Here is a 17,213-nt window from a genome sequence, read left to right as displayed (position 1 = left end):
ACCAAATCCTCCATTATCAGTTAAGACAGGATTGTGTTTTATTTCCAGATAACGTTGCCTTCCTTGAAAATTCTTCACGTTTTGTTTCTGGTTGGTTTTGTTTTGAACAAACTGCTTTGCAACTACACTGAAATAACCCCAAATACACCAAAGCACACAGCCTTTCCAAGCACACAAACGTACATCTCACTTCCTTTACCTTCCTGTCCTTTGCTCCTTCTGAAAGAAAACAAGATTTGCAGCATTTCATATCAAAGTGTACCTTAAGAGCTCTCAAGCAGTAAATTAAACAGTTGGGGGAAAAAATCCAACCAATAAATATGACTGAGAACCATCAGCAGAGTGGAACAGAAGGTGGTGTTGGACAGACCAAAACATTGCCAGTGCTTCTCATCCATTTGGAATTTCCATCCCAGCCAAAAGCAATGGGGAGAAAGGAGCACCGAGAAACAAGAGGTAAGTGGAACCCTGGTACACGTCCAGGTGACTTGTTCTGCTCCAGGTCCCTACAAAGCTTTCCAGTTCTGTACTTCAAAGAGCAGGGAAAAGACAAGGATTTGTAAGGCCTGCGGATTTCCAAGCCTGCACTGTCTCAAGAGCTGCTTGTCACCAACAGTTCCTGGCACTGCTTAAGGAACAGGCAGGACAGTCACATCAGGCAACATCCACCCCAACGCTGCTGCTCTGGCTCTGTGCAAGACACACCCATGAGCACAGGAAAAGGTACCACTGACTGTTCTAGTCAGGTACACAGCTTTCTCTCACTGATCCCAGCTGCTGCACACTGAGTAAGGACTAGACTTCAGCCTAGCTCTTAAACTCTATTTAGAAAATTACTGCTAAGTTTGTCAACACACACACAAAAAAAACCCAAACAAAACAAAAATCCGAAGTGCAACAACTCTGTATATTCATGTGTATATAAAAACTTATCCTAACACCTGTGCAAAAAACTGAAGGAACCACTTATGCCTTCTTATTTCCTTCTTCTGTGTCCCTCCGATATTTCCCTGAAAAAAGGGATAGTCTTATCTCACCAAGTCTCTTTTCAGAATCCTTTGCTTCTGACATGAAGACTCTTCTCCAGCTCTAAGTCAGGAGTTATATCTGCCTGTTGCAGTGCGAGGCATCAGGAATCAGAGAGTGTTCTATTTTTCCAAAGCTAGGCCAAGTTGTTTATTAAATCTGTAACTTCTCCAAGACAGCATGCACAAAAAATATTAACAGAAATTCATCTGTCTATGGACAAAGAGGTAAGTCTAGAGCTTTTTTCTCCTTTGCACATGAGCACAGGTACTCTGAGAAATCCAACCCGAGCTTCCGTTTCCCCAAGCAGTCACCTCGCTATTCTTTCTGAATGCTTAGGTCACAAGGTTGAACGTGTTTGTTCCACTGCACGGGAACAGTCCTCACAACACCGCCCCAGATACCACAGATTAAATCTAGCCACCCCACACTGCACATTTCCAGCTCTGCAGTTCTGCCTCCTACACTCAGGGTCTGCATGCTCCCCTGTCTGGTCAGAGGGGCCAGCTCTAATCTCTCGATTGCCTGCTCAGCTGTATTTGCTTTCTCCCACAATGCCTCCACCACTACACTAGCCCAGTACTCACCAGGGTGGAATAGCTTCCTGCTATTTATCAAGTGTTTCCACTTCATCACTGTAAGAAGTGTCCCCAAAACACAGGAGCTAAGGGCCACTCAGAATTCAACAAACTATTAAAATCACTCTAGGTACCTGGCAGGCAGCAAAGCCAGTGCTCAAATCTGTTATCCAGCTTTATTGCAGAGAACAAGGTTACCAGCTCCTCCTCAAGACAGAACCACTTCCACCATCCCCCAAGTGGCTTAGAAAATAATCTGGTATTATTCTAGTGCATTATATTCTTTAGTTTGGGGGACTGCTCTCTTTATATCTTTTTAAACCCTATATGATACCTACTTACATACTGAAAGAAGAGTATGAACACGTGCAAAGTTTTATTTCCATTCACATATTTTACAAGCTTCTGCCAGATGTCCCGTGAGTTCCACCACCCCGTAACGTTGCACTCATCCCAAAAGCAGCTCTTTGCAGCTTTTTCTCCCCACACTGGTGCTAGCAGCTGCAGTCCTGTGCAGCAGCTCTAGGCTCAGGATGAGGAGGGACTTACACTGGTCACTCGGCGGTAGATCTGCGCGGCATTTTGGCACTCGGAATAAGGGTACTCAGACGTGGCCATCTCTAGCATACACATCCCAAAAGCATACACATCAACGGACTCATCATATTTCTCCTCATACATCTCGGGGGCCATGAACTCTGGGGTACCTTAAATTAAAAGAACGATTCAGACTCTAAATGTCTCAAAGGAGCAGAGGCTGCTGGCGTTACTCACCGCAGGGACAAGCGGCTGGGCAGACCTGTGAGACAAGAGAAAGTGGAGGCAAAAAGAAGAGGGAGGAAACCCTTAGTGACTCTGTTGCAGCAATGCACTTTGTGAGCCTTCCATTGCAAGGCCTTTAGGGGACAACAGTGGCCTGTGAGATCTGATGCAATTCCTGGTTTAGGCATGTTAGTTGATACAAATATCAGAGCAGACTGGATTAGCCTGAAACCAAACGGGAGGGGAGGGGATAAGAGGAGGGAAAAACTGTAGACTAGCCATAGGCTGCAAACCAAATACTAAGGAGAGTTAAGGCACTTACCTTTTCTCCCTGTAAGGAAAGAGGCACATTAAACCCTGTTTCCTAAGTCACCTGAGTGCCCTCTGCTGCAAAAGAAGTAGTACTGGTAAGAGCCCACAGCTAGTCTCTCACTGGTGCTCTCCATCTACTTGCTCAAGTAAATGGTTCGGGGAAGGCCTTGCAATGAAAAGCTCTGTTGTTACAAATATAAATCCCCGTGAAAAGAGGATAAAAGGTAATTTTCTGCAAAGGCCACTCACCAGAGCCCTTTTCTTCACATACTTACCTTCCCACCTGCAGTATATTTATAGGCCTACTGCAGATACAGGCATTAGTGAGGGACATCCTACAGTCAAAAATACTCAGAAATACAGAGAGATTGAGTTACAGGCATAGAGCGTGAGATTCAACAAGTCCCATTGAAATAGTGTGCAGAAAATTATTGCCCAGTGAAGCATCGCAGATCCCCTCTGCAAACAAAGGGACTGCGTTGTACGATCAGATTTACTTTAAGCCAGAGATGCAAGTTTGCTTTTTGTAAATTTAAGCACAGAATTATTTCCTGCAGACACCAGATTCCAGACAATTTACAGGTCATTCTACAGCCCGTTGCTTGTTTTCACCACACTAAACCAAAAAGAATGTAATTGCAGTCATTTATCCAAAGGCTAATCATTAACAGATAACTATGGGACAGATGGTAATTTTCCAGTTATAAATTTGAAGATATGACATATGTTTAAGAAATTATGGTTTTTAACACCATTCTTTTCTTCCCTATTAATACTTTGACCTGGTTAAGAAGCAGGAAATATTTCAGCGACAGCTTGCAAGAAAATTTACAGGTATACACCATTGATCCCAGCTAGGAATCTGGCACAGGACTGTTGAGTAATGCTGAATTTTAGCAAGCTCTAAATACTGAGAGTAGAAGAAACTTCATTCCCTGGCAGTCTATCCACCCAACTATAAAAACAAAGCTGATAAAACCAATCCTTTCAAGAATTCACAAGAATTAGTTGCACTAGTTGCACCAAACCAATTTCTGAGAAAGGTTATAAATGGATACACAGGGACAGAGCCAGAATAAAGCAATATTTCCCAATGCACCCTCCTAACTCAGACAAATCCACATTCTACAGAGTCCCTGAGAAAGGCACAGTCTGTGTTATTACTTAAATACCTATATATAATATTGACTTTCTTTAGTATATCTCAGTTTTTGATCACTCACAAGCTGCAAGAGATTCAATATTAACCCCTGGTGACAATAAAAGAAGAATTTGGCTGTATGAACTAATGCTACACTAAATATCAAAATGCTGTTTGGTCACCAGAAAGCATTTGTAGATTTCTTGAAGCAGCACCACATCAAAGGTAGGATTTATATGTAGTGAAGAGTGGTTTTATCAACAGTGTTGAGCTAGATTGTTGGGCACGACCAGAACTCTAAATTCTGAAACAGCTGATGTTAATATATAACTATCAAAAGCACAACCAAAATTTCAACATGGCATTGCATTAAGAACACAGAATGACCTCAGCAACCAAGAGACAAAGCCTACACATTTTCAGGCTTTGACCATGTGCCTTCGTAAGCATGTTTTTTAGGCAAGTTCTTAAACACCCAAGTCTCCAAAGAGAAGAGTGGCTCAGCAGCCTCCGAAACAGGAGAGGCTTACCTATGACACTTTTGGCAAAAGAAGCTCGTTTCAGGGTTGCCAGACCGAGGTCTCCAATCTTGACTGATCCAGTGGGGCCAGTAATGAAGATGTTGTCACATTTTAAGTCTCTGTGAATGATGGGAGGAGTGCGTGTGTGTAGAAACTGTAAGCCTTTCAGTATCTGACGGCACCAGCTCCGCAGCACTTTAATTTTCATCACTTTAAATCTTTTCAAATACCTAATGAAAAAATAACAATGGGTTAAACAGATTCTGCTGACAAACAGCAGATCAAACTATAGCATTTGCTGTTTGGAAGCAAAGAAACAGTAATTAAAGTCATGTATAAATTTAAACTTCTATTTTAAAATCTACCTGGGTGGTTCAGGACTTCATAGGAGCTAAACATGACTCCCCTTAACAAAACCTATCCCCGTTCTTGTAGCCAGCAGACTACAACGATGAAACAAAAATGTGAAAGTTTGGTGCACATAGCTGCTAACTCCTCTGCATACAAAATCATTCTACAGCAATTAGACAGTTGGAATGCTAAATTTCAAGGCACGGCTTTAATGACCAATAATTCGAGGCTTATCAATTACAGTTCTTTATCTATTTAACTTCTTAAGCAGTTGCAACCTTTACCTTGATTAATTACAACTGGGTGGGGAGGGGGGTCACTGGATCCAAAATGTTAATAACCAACCAAGTACAGAGCCATGGAAAACTGCAAGAGTTCTGAAATCATTATTCCCTCATTTACAAGAGTAGTCCAAGCCCTCTGTTCAAGGTTTCCACATTACATTTAAATCTGCTTCAAATTTACCTGAAGAGTTATCAGGTAAATTAGAAATTCTTAGAGATCCCCCCTCGGTGCAGGACAGGGTTTGATCACCTGAATCCAGCTGGTACTACACATTACTTCAAAACTATGGACAGATAGAGAGAAGGCAGAGAAATCTTTGAAAAGGCTCTGACAAATAACTGAGGTGGAAGAGTTCATACATAAGTCTGTATCCCGCTGCAGGCAGAATGCAACCCAACCTTGACTGTTCTGTCTTCGCCACTCCCTGAAACCCTGCAACAGAAGAGTCAAATTCCACACCAAAAGTATCTTTTCAATGTGCACGACCTAAGACTAAGACCTTATTCTACTCCTTAACTTCAGCAGATTAGAGATGCCACAAGGTGAATAACCTCTGACAGTTTTCAGGTGCCTTCCAGCAGGGTTTTCTCTCAACCTCTCTTTTAACACAATGAAAGTGAAGAGCTGTTTTGTTCCTTCTGAAAAAGTATGGGCTGGAACACATGCAGAGAAAGGACCTGGCATGGTCTGCACAGCAAGGACTTCATTCTTGTTTGGGCCACGTTACTCAGCCAGAGTCTCAGATAAAGACCAGTTCCACCCTACAGCAAGACTGCTAGTAAATTCTGTGACCAGCATGGAGTGGAGCAACTACCATCTCAAACTAAAAGCAAGGTGGGTTCAATTATTCTATGGTAGTGGTCAGTCTCTCCTGCAGGTCCACTTAGTCAGGAGATACAGTCCTGACGAAATAATTTCAAACAACTCCAACACAGAAATGCAGTGTATCCATCCCTTACACTTTAATTTCTCCAGTTCAAAACGAGATCTGGAAAATCAGGTTGCTAGCAATGATCCTGCTGTGAAAACAAATCTGTAAAAGCGATCGAGACAGTTGCAGAGGAAATCAGGTCTCAGAATGTAAAGAAAGGCAGGGGAGAAGCCAAGCCAAGGAAGGAGGCAAACTGAAGGAGGTTCTGAACCACATCAGCTCCCACTTGAATTCTGGCTATTGACACAATCCTCGTTCATCTCTCCTGAGCCTGGTCCAAAGATCACATGGCAGGGGCACTTCAGTTCAGCATCTGGAATCCCCAGCGACATTCCTGGTTACAAATACGCCAGTCCACTGCCAGCTTCTCCCTGTTGAAGGACCTGGACCCAACCATCACCCAGCATCGTGCAGTGTGGCTGTCGCTGCTCCATAACACTGTCCTGGATTAACTCACACATCACTTAATGCAGAAAACCATTTAAAATGGAAGCACATAGAAATACACAAGCCTACTAGGCAGTACGTTCTCACTTTTCCTACTATCACAGAATAACTTGGGCTTGAAGAGATCTCAGGAGGCTTCCAGTCTAAGTTGCTGTAATTACAATTACACAGAGCTCAAGGAGCTGTAGGAATCCCCACTTAAAAAAAAAAAAAAAAAGAGAGAAAATTTCCTTTAAGATATCATCACACTTGTACTGTGTTCACTTCTTTACATCAAGTGACAACGATATCTATGTCCCAAGTACCAAAACAAAAAAGGCACCACTTTGATCAAATGGAGGTAAGGTAAACATACTGGAAAAAAGATATGGAAGTAACAGTCCAATGTATGCAAACACAAGCGTACAGTGTAAATCCAGGAACATGCCACACACAGAGGAAATACCTAATGAAGGCACATCAGAAATCTCCCATACAGTTTACCTGTCAAGCCTCAAGGGAAGTGGACTAGAATAAATTAAATCACAGTTAAAACACCAGCTATACAAGAGTGGGGAAAAACCCTAGCCAGAACTCTACAGTTTAAAAGATCTTCAATTAAAGAGTCTATTACTTTTTTCTGGATTAAATAAAAAGACTTTCTTATTTCAAGGTACAAAATAATCCCCCAGACAGAAAATCTGGGGTATTTCTTCCTACCAGCACCCTACTTTATAATTGTCTATTATTACTTCATCCTCTTGCTTTTGACACCACATAAGCCAATCCAAATATTAAAACCTGTAAGAGGGATAAAGGAGTAAAAAAGGGAGAAAAAAAATTGGCACTACACATTTAGCAGAAAATTAGGTAAACTTTATTTAAAGGCATCTGTACAGAGCTGCAAAACCACTACCTTATGACTAGTCTGAAAACAGCACATGAAGCAGCAGATCTACTATTTTATCTGAAATATCCTAAATAACCTCAGAAATGTCTCCACTGAACATACAGCTGAAGAATGCTGTCATATCCTTAGCCATCCAGTCCTATTTCAAGAGACAAACTGCAGCACAGGCTCCCAAAGAGCCATTTTCCCTCTTAAGAATGTCCACTGGTAGCTATCGGCTGCCTCACAGGTCCAAGCTGCAGGATTTTTATCTGGAACTTCAGCAAGTTGCAGATAAACCAATAGGTGGTGAACTTTCTTCTTTTGTGTTATTTGTATTGTGGTAACACCCAAAACCTCCCGAAAAGAGGTGAATTAATTTGACCTGTGAACTTTACAAACTAGCTCATTCTAAATGGAAAGTAGCTGGAGAAAAAAAAAAAAAAAAAAAAAAAAAAGGAAAGAAATTCTGAGAAGTGAAAACTGAGTATTGCTTTCCTGAGCTCTTAAAACCCAAAAGTCTTGTGCATGTGCTTATTGGGCCACCACAAGTAAGAACTGACAAGCTTGCTAACTTAAAAGATGTTCTACCATACCTGCAAAGCTGGTAGTGCTCCACTAACACAAGAATGTTCCTACAGGAGGTTATCCCTCAGCAAAAGGGCTCTGTTCTAATCTATTCCAAACATCACCTATTTCTAGTGCTCCGGGGTTGTGCTAACAAAGCTGAAACGCTGCGATTTGCCTTAATTTACTTACGTTTTCAATGTCCCAGACGTCATGAGCTCCGTCACGAGAACAATACACTTTTTTCCTTTGACTGTAGACTCCCAGGAATCATAGAACCTGACAATGTTGGGATGCTGAAGCCCTTTCAGCATCCCAGCTTCCTCTTTGAATCTTTGTCGCTCTGACTTGGACAGCTTCCGATCCTAATGAAAAAGAAAAAGGTGCATCAGAAAGTTTGGCTTCATTTTCTTATTGAGAGGCGGCAACTAGAAAACGGCCAGGCACACACAAGAATAAAGTGTCTTAAATGCCATTTGGTTTGCAACTCCCTTTAAATGTTCTGTTTTGAATGCATTCTATTACAGTCTTTATAATAGGTTGTTCTTTCTAATGCTATTGCTCTCAGGGTGAAGAACTGCAAGTCCGTAAATTAACTCCTCTTTCTGCTCCCTCCTGCTTTACTCTTAATAAATTCAGCTGTTGCCTGACTTGGGGTGGAAAGGGGACATAATGTCTTGAACATTTCAGTGTTTGAGAATGAAATCAGATCATTTAAAGCATCTCCCTCTCACGCTGCACATAACAACCACCTTTCACGATTCCTAGATGTCTATCCAGAGCCCTGGGAACAGATGGGATTAGCCACCCACAGAGGGGGTTAAGATCCAACCTCTGTTAACATACACTATGTTCCTGTGGCTGTAGACCATCAAGTAAATGAACTGGATTTTCTTTGATTAAAAGCAGATTGAACAAGTTTCCTGAAATCTCACGTCAACAAAACCAGAAGCGTAACTCCTAGGAGAGACAGAAAGCAATCTTTCGGCCAGAGACAGAACACAAAAAAGCATTCCTGGACAATAGAGCTGTGTTACCTACCAACCAGCTATCACCAAGACTGAGAGCAGCACATCCCAAAGAGAAAGCATCTCCCTGTGCCATGCAGGGCTCTCAGCTTACCAACACATGACCGCTGCACTGCTCACACCACCCTGACTGACTGACACAAATCGGGGCCATATGCAGTTTGCATTAAAAGAACATCAAATACTTCAGGATATCCTTATAGCCAAGAATTCCAGAAGCATTGTCTCTACCAGTTATTCAGCAATAACCAAAGACCCGTTTGTCAGATCTGAGTAATAACTTTAAGTCACTTGCTTTCACACTGTCTTTTCCATTAAAAGGAGGCAGTAAAAACACACTTATACTCCCACTGTCCTCCAGAGAGTAATTCCTCTTCCTTTGTTTACAGGTCATGTGTTTTCGCAATACAATTCAGCCACGTAATATCCAAACCATCCTACATTCACTAAGATCATCAACTTTTTCTAAAAGGTTCACAGAGTATCTTCAGACATGGACAAACTTCTTTTTCAGATGAAGCTCCAGTTTTCAGAAGTATACAGTTTCCCTGCGCAAAAGTCTGAAAACAGGTTTGAAATCATCTCAGGGATCAGTTTCCTACTGGTGTCTATTTGAATGTCACTCATCTTTACAATTCTTAGGAAAATGCAAAATCCTTCTGTATGACTAACTTAATCTACAGACATCAAAAAGCATTCAATCCTACAACTACTTCACCCTGCAGAAACCAGCATTACCACCTCTTCCCATTCTTGCACAAGTTTTGATGTAACAGAAACACTCCACCAATAACTGAGCATTCATGTCTGCTTTGGTGTTGCAGGGGTTTTAATATGTAATTAGGAGTCCCACGCGAGCTGAATTACCCATCTAATAGTTTTCCTTTTGTTATCATGAGCGAGGCAGCCCAAGTTCTGTTGCAAACCTGGATCTTAACTGCTTCAAACTGCTGTGAGACAGAAAAGTAGTGAACTGCAAGAGGTACAGCTGACCATACATGCGCTTCTAAGCGACAGTGCTTCCAACAGCACAATCACAATATCATCTTTCTTACAGGAAAACAAAGCAGTATTCTCAGCCTCTGCACTTCACCCATATAATTCACTTTTTAAACCACTTTATTCAGCTGTAAATTCAGCTATTATATATGGCCATTTACGAAAAAGGCTGCAATAATTTCTTTACTATCACTTTTAAAGAGTCAGTATGAACACCTGCATTCATTTTTGTCCAGACCCAAGATTTTAGACACACATTTGGATTACATTTCCTTTACTGTGTACATACTAACAAGTTATCTACCACAAACACTGGTAACCAGTTTTAGACCTACACTTAACATCAAGTCAAGTGTATTTCATTTCATTCTCATTTTAATCCACACAACCCAATCTCCCTTAAGGGCTTTATTCAGTTTTCCCTGTCCCCAAGTAGAAACCAACCGGTGCTCATCCCTCTTCCCAATGAGGGGACTCCTCAGAGGCACCCACATGTGGACTCCTTTCTCTCTCTGCTCACATCCACGGCAGCACCACGTTCCTGCAAACACAGCTGTGACGTGCAGCACAGACACCCAAGCCTTCAGGGCTGGCATTAAAACCCACCAAGACCGGGCAATAGGCGAAGTCAAACAACACAGCTTTGAAAGTCACGGTGCCCCAGTGATCTGGGACAAGTCTGGACAAAGCACAGGCCAAAAGCTTTCACCCAGGAACACAGCAATGTTTTTGCAACCAAGGAAACCCTGCACCCTTCAGTACATAACTGCAGCAGCAAAAGGGAACATTAAACAGAGCTGGAAGAAAAAGACAGAGAGGCCACTTGTTTCCTAAGCCCAGCAATGCATATTACCTTTTACCACCCTCATTTCCTTGGACACACAGCCCACACCCTCTTCTGTAACAGGTTTATATTCTTCTCCTAAAGGAACACTAATGCTGGGTTACAGAAGACTGTCAACAGGCTTTAAAAGAGCCCCAGCATTCAGGAAAACACTGAATCTCCTGTACAATTACACCCACAAAGTCTGTATACACAATGACTGGTTTTAGCTGTACGAATCACATTCTAATGCAACTTGCAAACAGTTGGCCTGCAGGCCAACAATTTCAAATGACATGTCCACTTTCAAAAGCTGAGTAATTAAAAATATTAGACAGCAAGATCTCCCAGGCTGCACAGAGCCAGACTGGAATGGAGCCCTTCCCAAATGCATGTCGGCATCCTTTGAGCTGTTAGTATGGGCAAAAGTGACAACTTCACCTCACGCCTGTTCTCCTACAAAAACGCAACTTCAGCAGCTGCAGCTACTAAAATATTGAAATAAGAAAGTAAAATAGAGCACTGTGTGTAATTTGGGAGACTGAGATGTTACCAGTTCAGGAACTGCAGGGGAATGAGAATATTCTGGCATCACATGGACTCCAGAAAGCGGCTGTACAGCATAGCTGTTGGCAGAAAGAAAAAAGCCATCATCACTTAGTGAGAATTCAACAGGGTGTTTTGCAAGACTTTGGGAAGAGTTTTCAGAGTCCTCAGTTGTAAGTGCATGCTCCAGCAGACTCTCAAACCCAGATGTGTGCTCCCACCAAGGCACTGGGGGCAGTGCTCAGAACCCATCGAGGCCTCTGAGCAGAACTCTGCAGGATTGCAAGAGCCTCAGCTCTATCTCCACTTCTAAATTAGTAATGAAGTCTGTGGCTTGTCACTCAAAATATGCCCTCCTTTTGAATAAATTATTCTAAGTGCGAACTGGATAAGCAGCTTTATCCCCTGCAGCCTTTTTCCTGTACCCCACGGTCGAAATAGGCACATAGATGGATTATTTCCACATGTATTTGCTGTTTTCATCTGAAAGCAGCAATAGAGGTTTCACAGATTAACATTCCAGTTTCACTGGAAATATAAGATTAGTTAGACAATTTTAATGTTTTTGTTGATTTTTTTTTTAATTTTATTTTTAAATCAAACAGCCAGACACTAAAAGTAGAAAGACTCACAAATAGTCTTCCATAAGCCTAGGAAACTTAAATAATTTTATAAAGGAGCCAGCACTTTAAGCACAGTTAATAATACACAGTTTGATATCCAATCCTTCAAAGACCAAATCATTTTGGAATTCCCACTAATAAAATTTAAAAATGGACATACTCTCTCCTTTTCTGGTCTTTTTTTACCATAAGCAACCTTAGGCAGACAAGACCAAGTCCTAAATCTAGAAGTTAGCAAATCACATTCTTGTAGCAGCTCAGTTGGCACATGCTGAGCAGATATAGCCCAAATATTTTTAAAAATATACGAAGCTGTCAAACTATAGGAGAGCCTGCTTCCTAAAATGGATTTAACTACCTTATAAAATGGACAGCATTGTTCTTCCTAAAGCGACAGCTTCCCTGGAGGAGCTAAGTGCCACGTCCCCATCACTGGGCTGCCCTTTGAACAAACTGAAACAGATGCATCAAGCCTGCTCCGCTCATTTCATTCATTCCTTTCCACCTCCATGAAATTGTTTTGACAAGCCAGGACAAACAGCAAGGCTCCCCAGCACGTGACTCTGGGCTCCGCAGTGCCAGGGGCCTGGAAGGAGACAAGCAGCAAATGAAACGATTGTTCAGCTCAGAGCCCTTCCATCAGCTGCTTCTTGGCTGTTCCCATTTGCCCAGGTCCTTCCCACCGGATTTGTTTTGGTCAGCGAAGAGCTATCAGAGGTGTTTGCAGTCTTCAGTGCAAAACACGACAAACCAGGTACAGGTTTAGTCTTCCACTAATTTCCTTCACGTACAGCAGCATGAAATACATGCAGCACCATTACTACCCTCCTCCTTTCAACAGGGAGACTCCCAGAGTCACTGAGCCTACTGGGCAGCCCCCTCAGGCAGCCCAGGCCCCAGCGAGGGTCCCCGTTTCCACTGACTGCCACCCAAAGGCCGAGCTGGAGCCTGGGACAGTTCAGCCGGCAGGAACAGACACAGTTCTGCACTGGTGGCACAGGGCACCTCACCCTCTAACACACACTACAGGATACCGAACAAGTGGCCACCGAGAGAAGTCCTCTACATGCAAGGAACAACACCTGCCAGCTCCTGCCATACATCCTCCAAGGTGATTTTCACTTCCTTAACATCAATTTACATCGATGAAGTGCTGGGGAACCTTCATGCACAGCAGAACAAACCGGACTCGGAAAACTTCCCGATCTCTGCCTACAAATAAGCAGACTCATAAGCAATATAGGTCAACTTCAAACTGTTTGGGTTTTGTGTTTTTTAGAAAAAAAAAAAAAAAAAAACCAAAACAAAACTCAGTGGATGAGCTGCTGCTCAATTTAGAGCTCTTCCAGCTTCCACAATATTAGGAAGATAAGCAGTAAAGAGGAAACAGAGAAAGTCTGGACACTTCAAGTACTGCAGACAGCTTTTACTAGCTTTTATCTTACCACTAGATCCAGAAATGATACCCAGCTGTAGTGCAGTTAGAGGTTGTTTGCAGGGAGGGTTAACTAGACTACAGCAACAGTATGTAGTTTTCAGCCAGACATGCACTAGAAAAATTAGTAGCAATGAACTGTCTCCAAGTGATGTGATCTGTAAATGTACAGCCATGAGAGACTTCAAAGTGCTGCTGAATTATAGATAGTCTGAATCACAACCAAGGTAAATTATCTGTCTGTGCTGAGGTTACACTGAGCGGCATTTTATCAGGCATTCAAATGTCTGAGAATTTGAGTGAAGACACTGCAGCTCCCAGCCTATTATTTGGAGGAAGAAGTAGCATACAGAACAGACAAATGTTCTTCTGTGTGCATTTCTGCAGCATATGAGAAAGGCTTTGCAAGCCTTTAAGCAAGGTTAATGAGGGGTCATCAGAGGAGAAGCTAGCAAGGCTGCACTGATATTCGGCAGTGTTAATGGAACTGAGCCTTTGTGGGCTGCAGTGCTCTCATCCTGAAAAAATCTAGCAGTTAAGAGGAAAAAAGAGCACAGCAACCATTGAGCTAGATTAACAGAATATCAACAAAGAGTCCACTGAGCTTAAAAATCATTCAGCATTACACAGTTGGTGCCTAGAAATGGAAGTCTCGGTGCACAAGCACTGCATCTACTTTTCTGTGTCAACACATACATCACTTAATACTTTCCAGCATTAAAGAGAGAGAGATAGAGAGGTGGAGAGATAAAAGGGAAGGGAAAGAGGCTGCTCAAAATGCATCCCTGTACAGCAACAGAAAAAAATTGATCAAAGATCTGCACAGATCCTTCCATCACTCTACTTTCTACAAACCACTGAACACAAAACACCTGATGAAATAGAGCTGAACAGCTGCTGTTCCCAAAGTACGTTTCCAGGCTAAAAACCACCAGCTCCCCCAGGCACTCCTCACAGGGCTTGTGCTCTGGAGCCACTGCCAGCCCTGCTGCTCCTCATGTGACATGCTCCAGCATCTCAGTGTTCCTCCCTCAGTGCGAGGCCCAGGACCTTCCAGTCCCTTTCCTGCTCACCTTCGTTTAAAGACAGAAGCCAAAGCTTCTGACAGGTACAAAATGCAATGCAAGGCCAAGTGAACGCTTATTCAAAGAATGATTTCACCTTGCTCCTCCTTGGCAAGTCCCCACAGGAAGAATCAATTTTATATAAGCTACAGACAATCTTCATGGAGCATGCAAATAACCTTAAGAAAGATAACACAAGTATAAAATACGAACCTAACACGACAGAAAAGAATAGGCTTGAAACAGCTTACAGGTTTTAAGGTTCCTGATGAAGGGTAAATATTTGCTGTAGGTTTCCTCTTACACAAGGTATTAAAAAACGCTTTAAGCTTCAGGAAAGTACACAAGTAGTCAACCTAAGTGAAACAGTGAGGGATTACTGTCATTACTTGTCCATTTCCTGGTGAAAAGCACCTGCCTTCAAAAGTTTTCACCACTGGTTATGTGGAGGGCAAAGAAAAATGGGTAACTGACTTGATAATCCTCCTCTGTGTTTTAATTTCTGGCATTTCAATGCACTACAATAGTAACTAAATAGAAAACTCATTGGAAGATGAAGTTAATTTGTTAAAAACACAAAAAAGACAAGTGTTCTTTCTCTTAGAATTGTTGCAGTTAAGTGATGTAGCAAATGTACACAACTTATGCTGCTCAAATGTTAGAAATTAAGAAACAAATTATACATAACCTGACAGATAACTGATCGTGGGAGGAAGGAAAGGAAGGAAATGAAACTCCAAGTGATCAAACAAAAGGAGGACAGAAGTCTTCATCAGTCACCATTTAGTCTGAGTAAGTCAATTATACATATCCTGAAAGAACTTGTACTTGAGTAAGCTTGAGCAAATAAGAAATTCATCTTTGTCTCAGCACTGAAGGGGAAATCTGCAAACTACGGCCCACGTCTGTGACCAAAAGATTCCAGCACCACTCCCCATTTTATCCTGTGATTGTCTCTGTTTTGATGAAGCTGTGACTCACCAGCACAGGGCAAGGGGGCAGAACACCACCAAGAACTCTGCTCCTCTGATGCGCTCACTCTCCTGCTTTTCCATTTGCAGTAGCCCCCGTGCCAAGAGCAGCAGTAGCAGCAGTGAAGACACCTGGTGGCAGTAATGTCATGGACTTTTAACCCACGCTTGAGGAGACATCCTCGGGGATGAAAAGGAATCAGAACTGACTCTGCCTGCGCGCACCAACTTCTGGCACCATTGCAAACACAATCACCATCACCGACACCTCAGCAGAAAAACACTGTAACAGCAGATGAGAGTGTTTCTTCCTCGTACAAGGTCAGCATAGTCTTGAAAGTACCCTTCCCAATAACAAAGTTGATCTTTTGTTACAGTAGCCGTGCGGGAATTTCTATTCTCAGCACGCCAAAGGTGAGCACACTGGTGCGGTATTGCACTTGGATACCATTTGCAACGTTACACGGAAGGCTCGTGGCCAGACACACAGGGGCAAGCACACAGCTTCCAAAAAATGCAGCCACTGTAGATTTTGAAGTTACCACTAAAATTTTAAGCAGCATTGATAATCTGCACAAACCAAGTCTCTATTGGATGCCTGCTTTCCAGAGCTGTGCTATGTGTGAATGTATTAATACATCAATGCCCATCTGTACTACCCCTCTCCCCACTCTCGCATCAGCAGCAACACCCACAGGCAAAGCAAGCAGGCTAACCTCAAACCTGAACCAAACGCCAAAGAAAACAATGACTGAGCTCTACATCACCTAATCACATTAAATACCATTCTCATACTTTACCAAATCAATTACCTATTTGCCTTTGCTCCCCACAAAACCAGCGAGAAAAAATGTTAAACAGTAGATATGAAACCTAAAGCTTGGACATGACCTCCTCTGGAATCTTCCAGGTCCTCAGGAATCTGGACTAAGAATGGCAAGCAACTGTTTAGGCTTCAGTCATTTCTATTCTAGGGTTGCTCTAGGCAGCATCTGTGTTTCCTTACGTGGAAGTCATGGGGGGGAGAAAAAAAAATGTCTAAGTTTTATTCAATTTATCCATCCTGAGAGGCTGAACATTAAGGGACAGTAATCAAAACGCTCAGCTACACAAAAATAATTAGTAAAAGAACAGAGAGCTCATGTATTTATTTTCACTTTTAAATTGTTATTTGATCCATGGAAGATAAATGGGTAAGTTTGCTTTCTGATAGCAGTTTTCAATAAGGCTTATGTTTATTACATACAGCTTATTAGAGAACTGAAGTGTTGGCTGAACTGAATTCTTGATGAGCTATTAACCAGCTGGACCATCTTGTCACTTGGCTCAGACGCCTCATTAAAAGTTTTGAAGTGCGCCTCAGTTCTCATTTTGCACTGAACTGATGGTTTTGTCAGTGAGAGGGAAGGTACATCCAACCACCTCAGTTTTATTTTACTATGAAAACCCAGTTCTCCACTCAGGGGTGACAATACTTCAGGAAAAAAAGCCTTCCCCACAATCCATCGTGTGACCTCACAGATTGATCAGAAGTGCAATTGTAGCTTTTTGTTTCACGTATTTCTGTGTGGCTCAGAGTCCTTTTAGCAGCAGCTGCATGTCTGGAACATTAGGGTGAACCTTAAACTGATCCTGATAAAGGCAAACCAATTTAGAAATTCCAACGCACATTACAATTCCTCATCTCATACTCCTCACAAAGCTAACGGCAAACAGCAAAAGGCAGCTATGGGCACTTGTGAGCACGCTGCAAAGCTGCACCAATATACTGAGGAGTTTCAGGTGACTGCAAGGACTCCCCACTACCGAGCACAGTAAGGGTTCAGAAGAACCAGGAATGTTCTTGTGCCCCTGAGCAGCTCCCTTGCACCAATCTCAGCATAAAGGACTGGCAGCCAAAGAGAAAATCCTTACAACAATCACTAGAGAACCCCA

General features: G+C 42.4%; 1 protein-coding gene across 14 annotated transcripts in view; it reads right to left on the bottom strand.

Annotated features, from left to right (window-relative positions):
* WNK1 (WNK lysine deficient protein kinase 1) overlaps window positions 1-17,213 on the bottom strand; it is a 94,329-nt gene that overhangs the window by 54,735 nt on the left and 22,381 nt on the right. For all 14 annotated transcript variants that reach the window (XM_066184248.1, XM_066184245.1, XM_066184249.1 and 11 more), the window contains exons 2-4: window positions 7,982-8,154; window positions 4,350-4,570; window positions 2,154-2,311 (exon numbers count right to left, since the gene is read on the bottom strand). In XM_066184248.1, the coding sequence (XP_066040345.1) occupies window positions 2,154-2,311; window positions 4,350-4,570; window positions 7,982-8,154 (552 nt within the window). The remainder of the gene's footprint in view (window positions 1-2,153; window positions 2,312-4,349; window positions 4,571-7,981; window positions 8,155-17,213) is intronic.

The sequence above is a fragment of the Chamaea fasciata genome, unplaced genomic scaffold (assembly GCF_029207755.1).
Source record: "Chamaea fasciata isolate MVZ Bird 193981 ecotype frontalis unplaced genomic scaffold, bChaFas1.0.hap1 SCAF_5, whole genome shotgun sequence".
In the NCBI taxonomy this organism is placed as follows: Eukaryota; Metazoa; Chordata; class Aves; order Passeriformes; family Sylviidae; genus Chamaea; species Chamaea fasciata.
The sequence above is the reverse complement of the archived record's forward strand: the minus strand, read 5'-3'. Positions and strand labels throughout refer to the sequence as shown.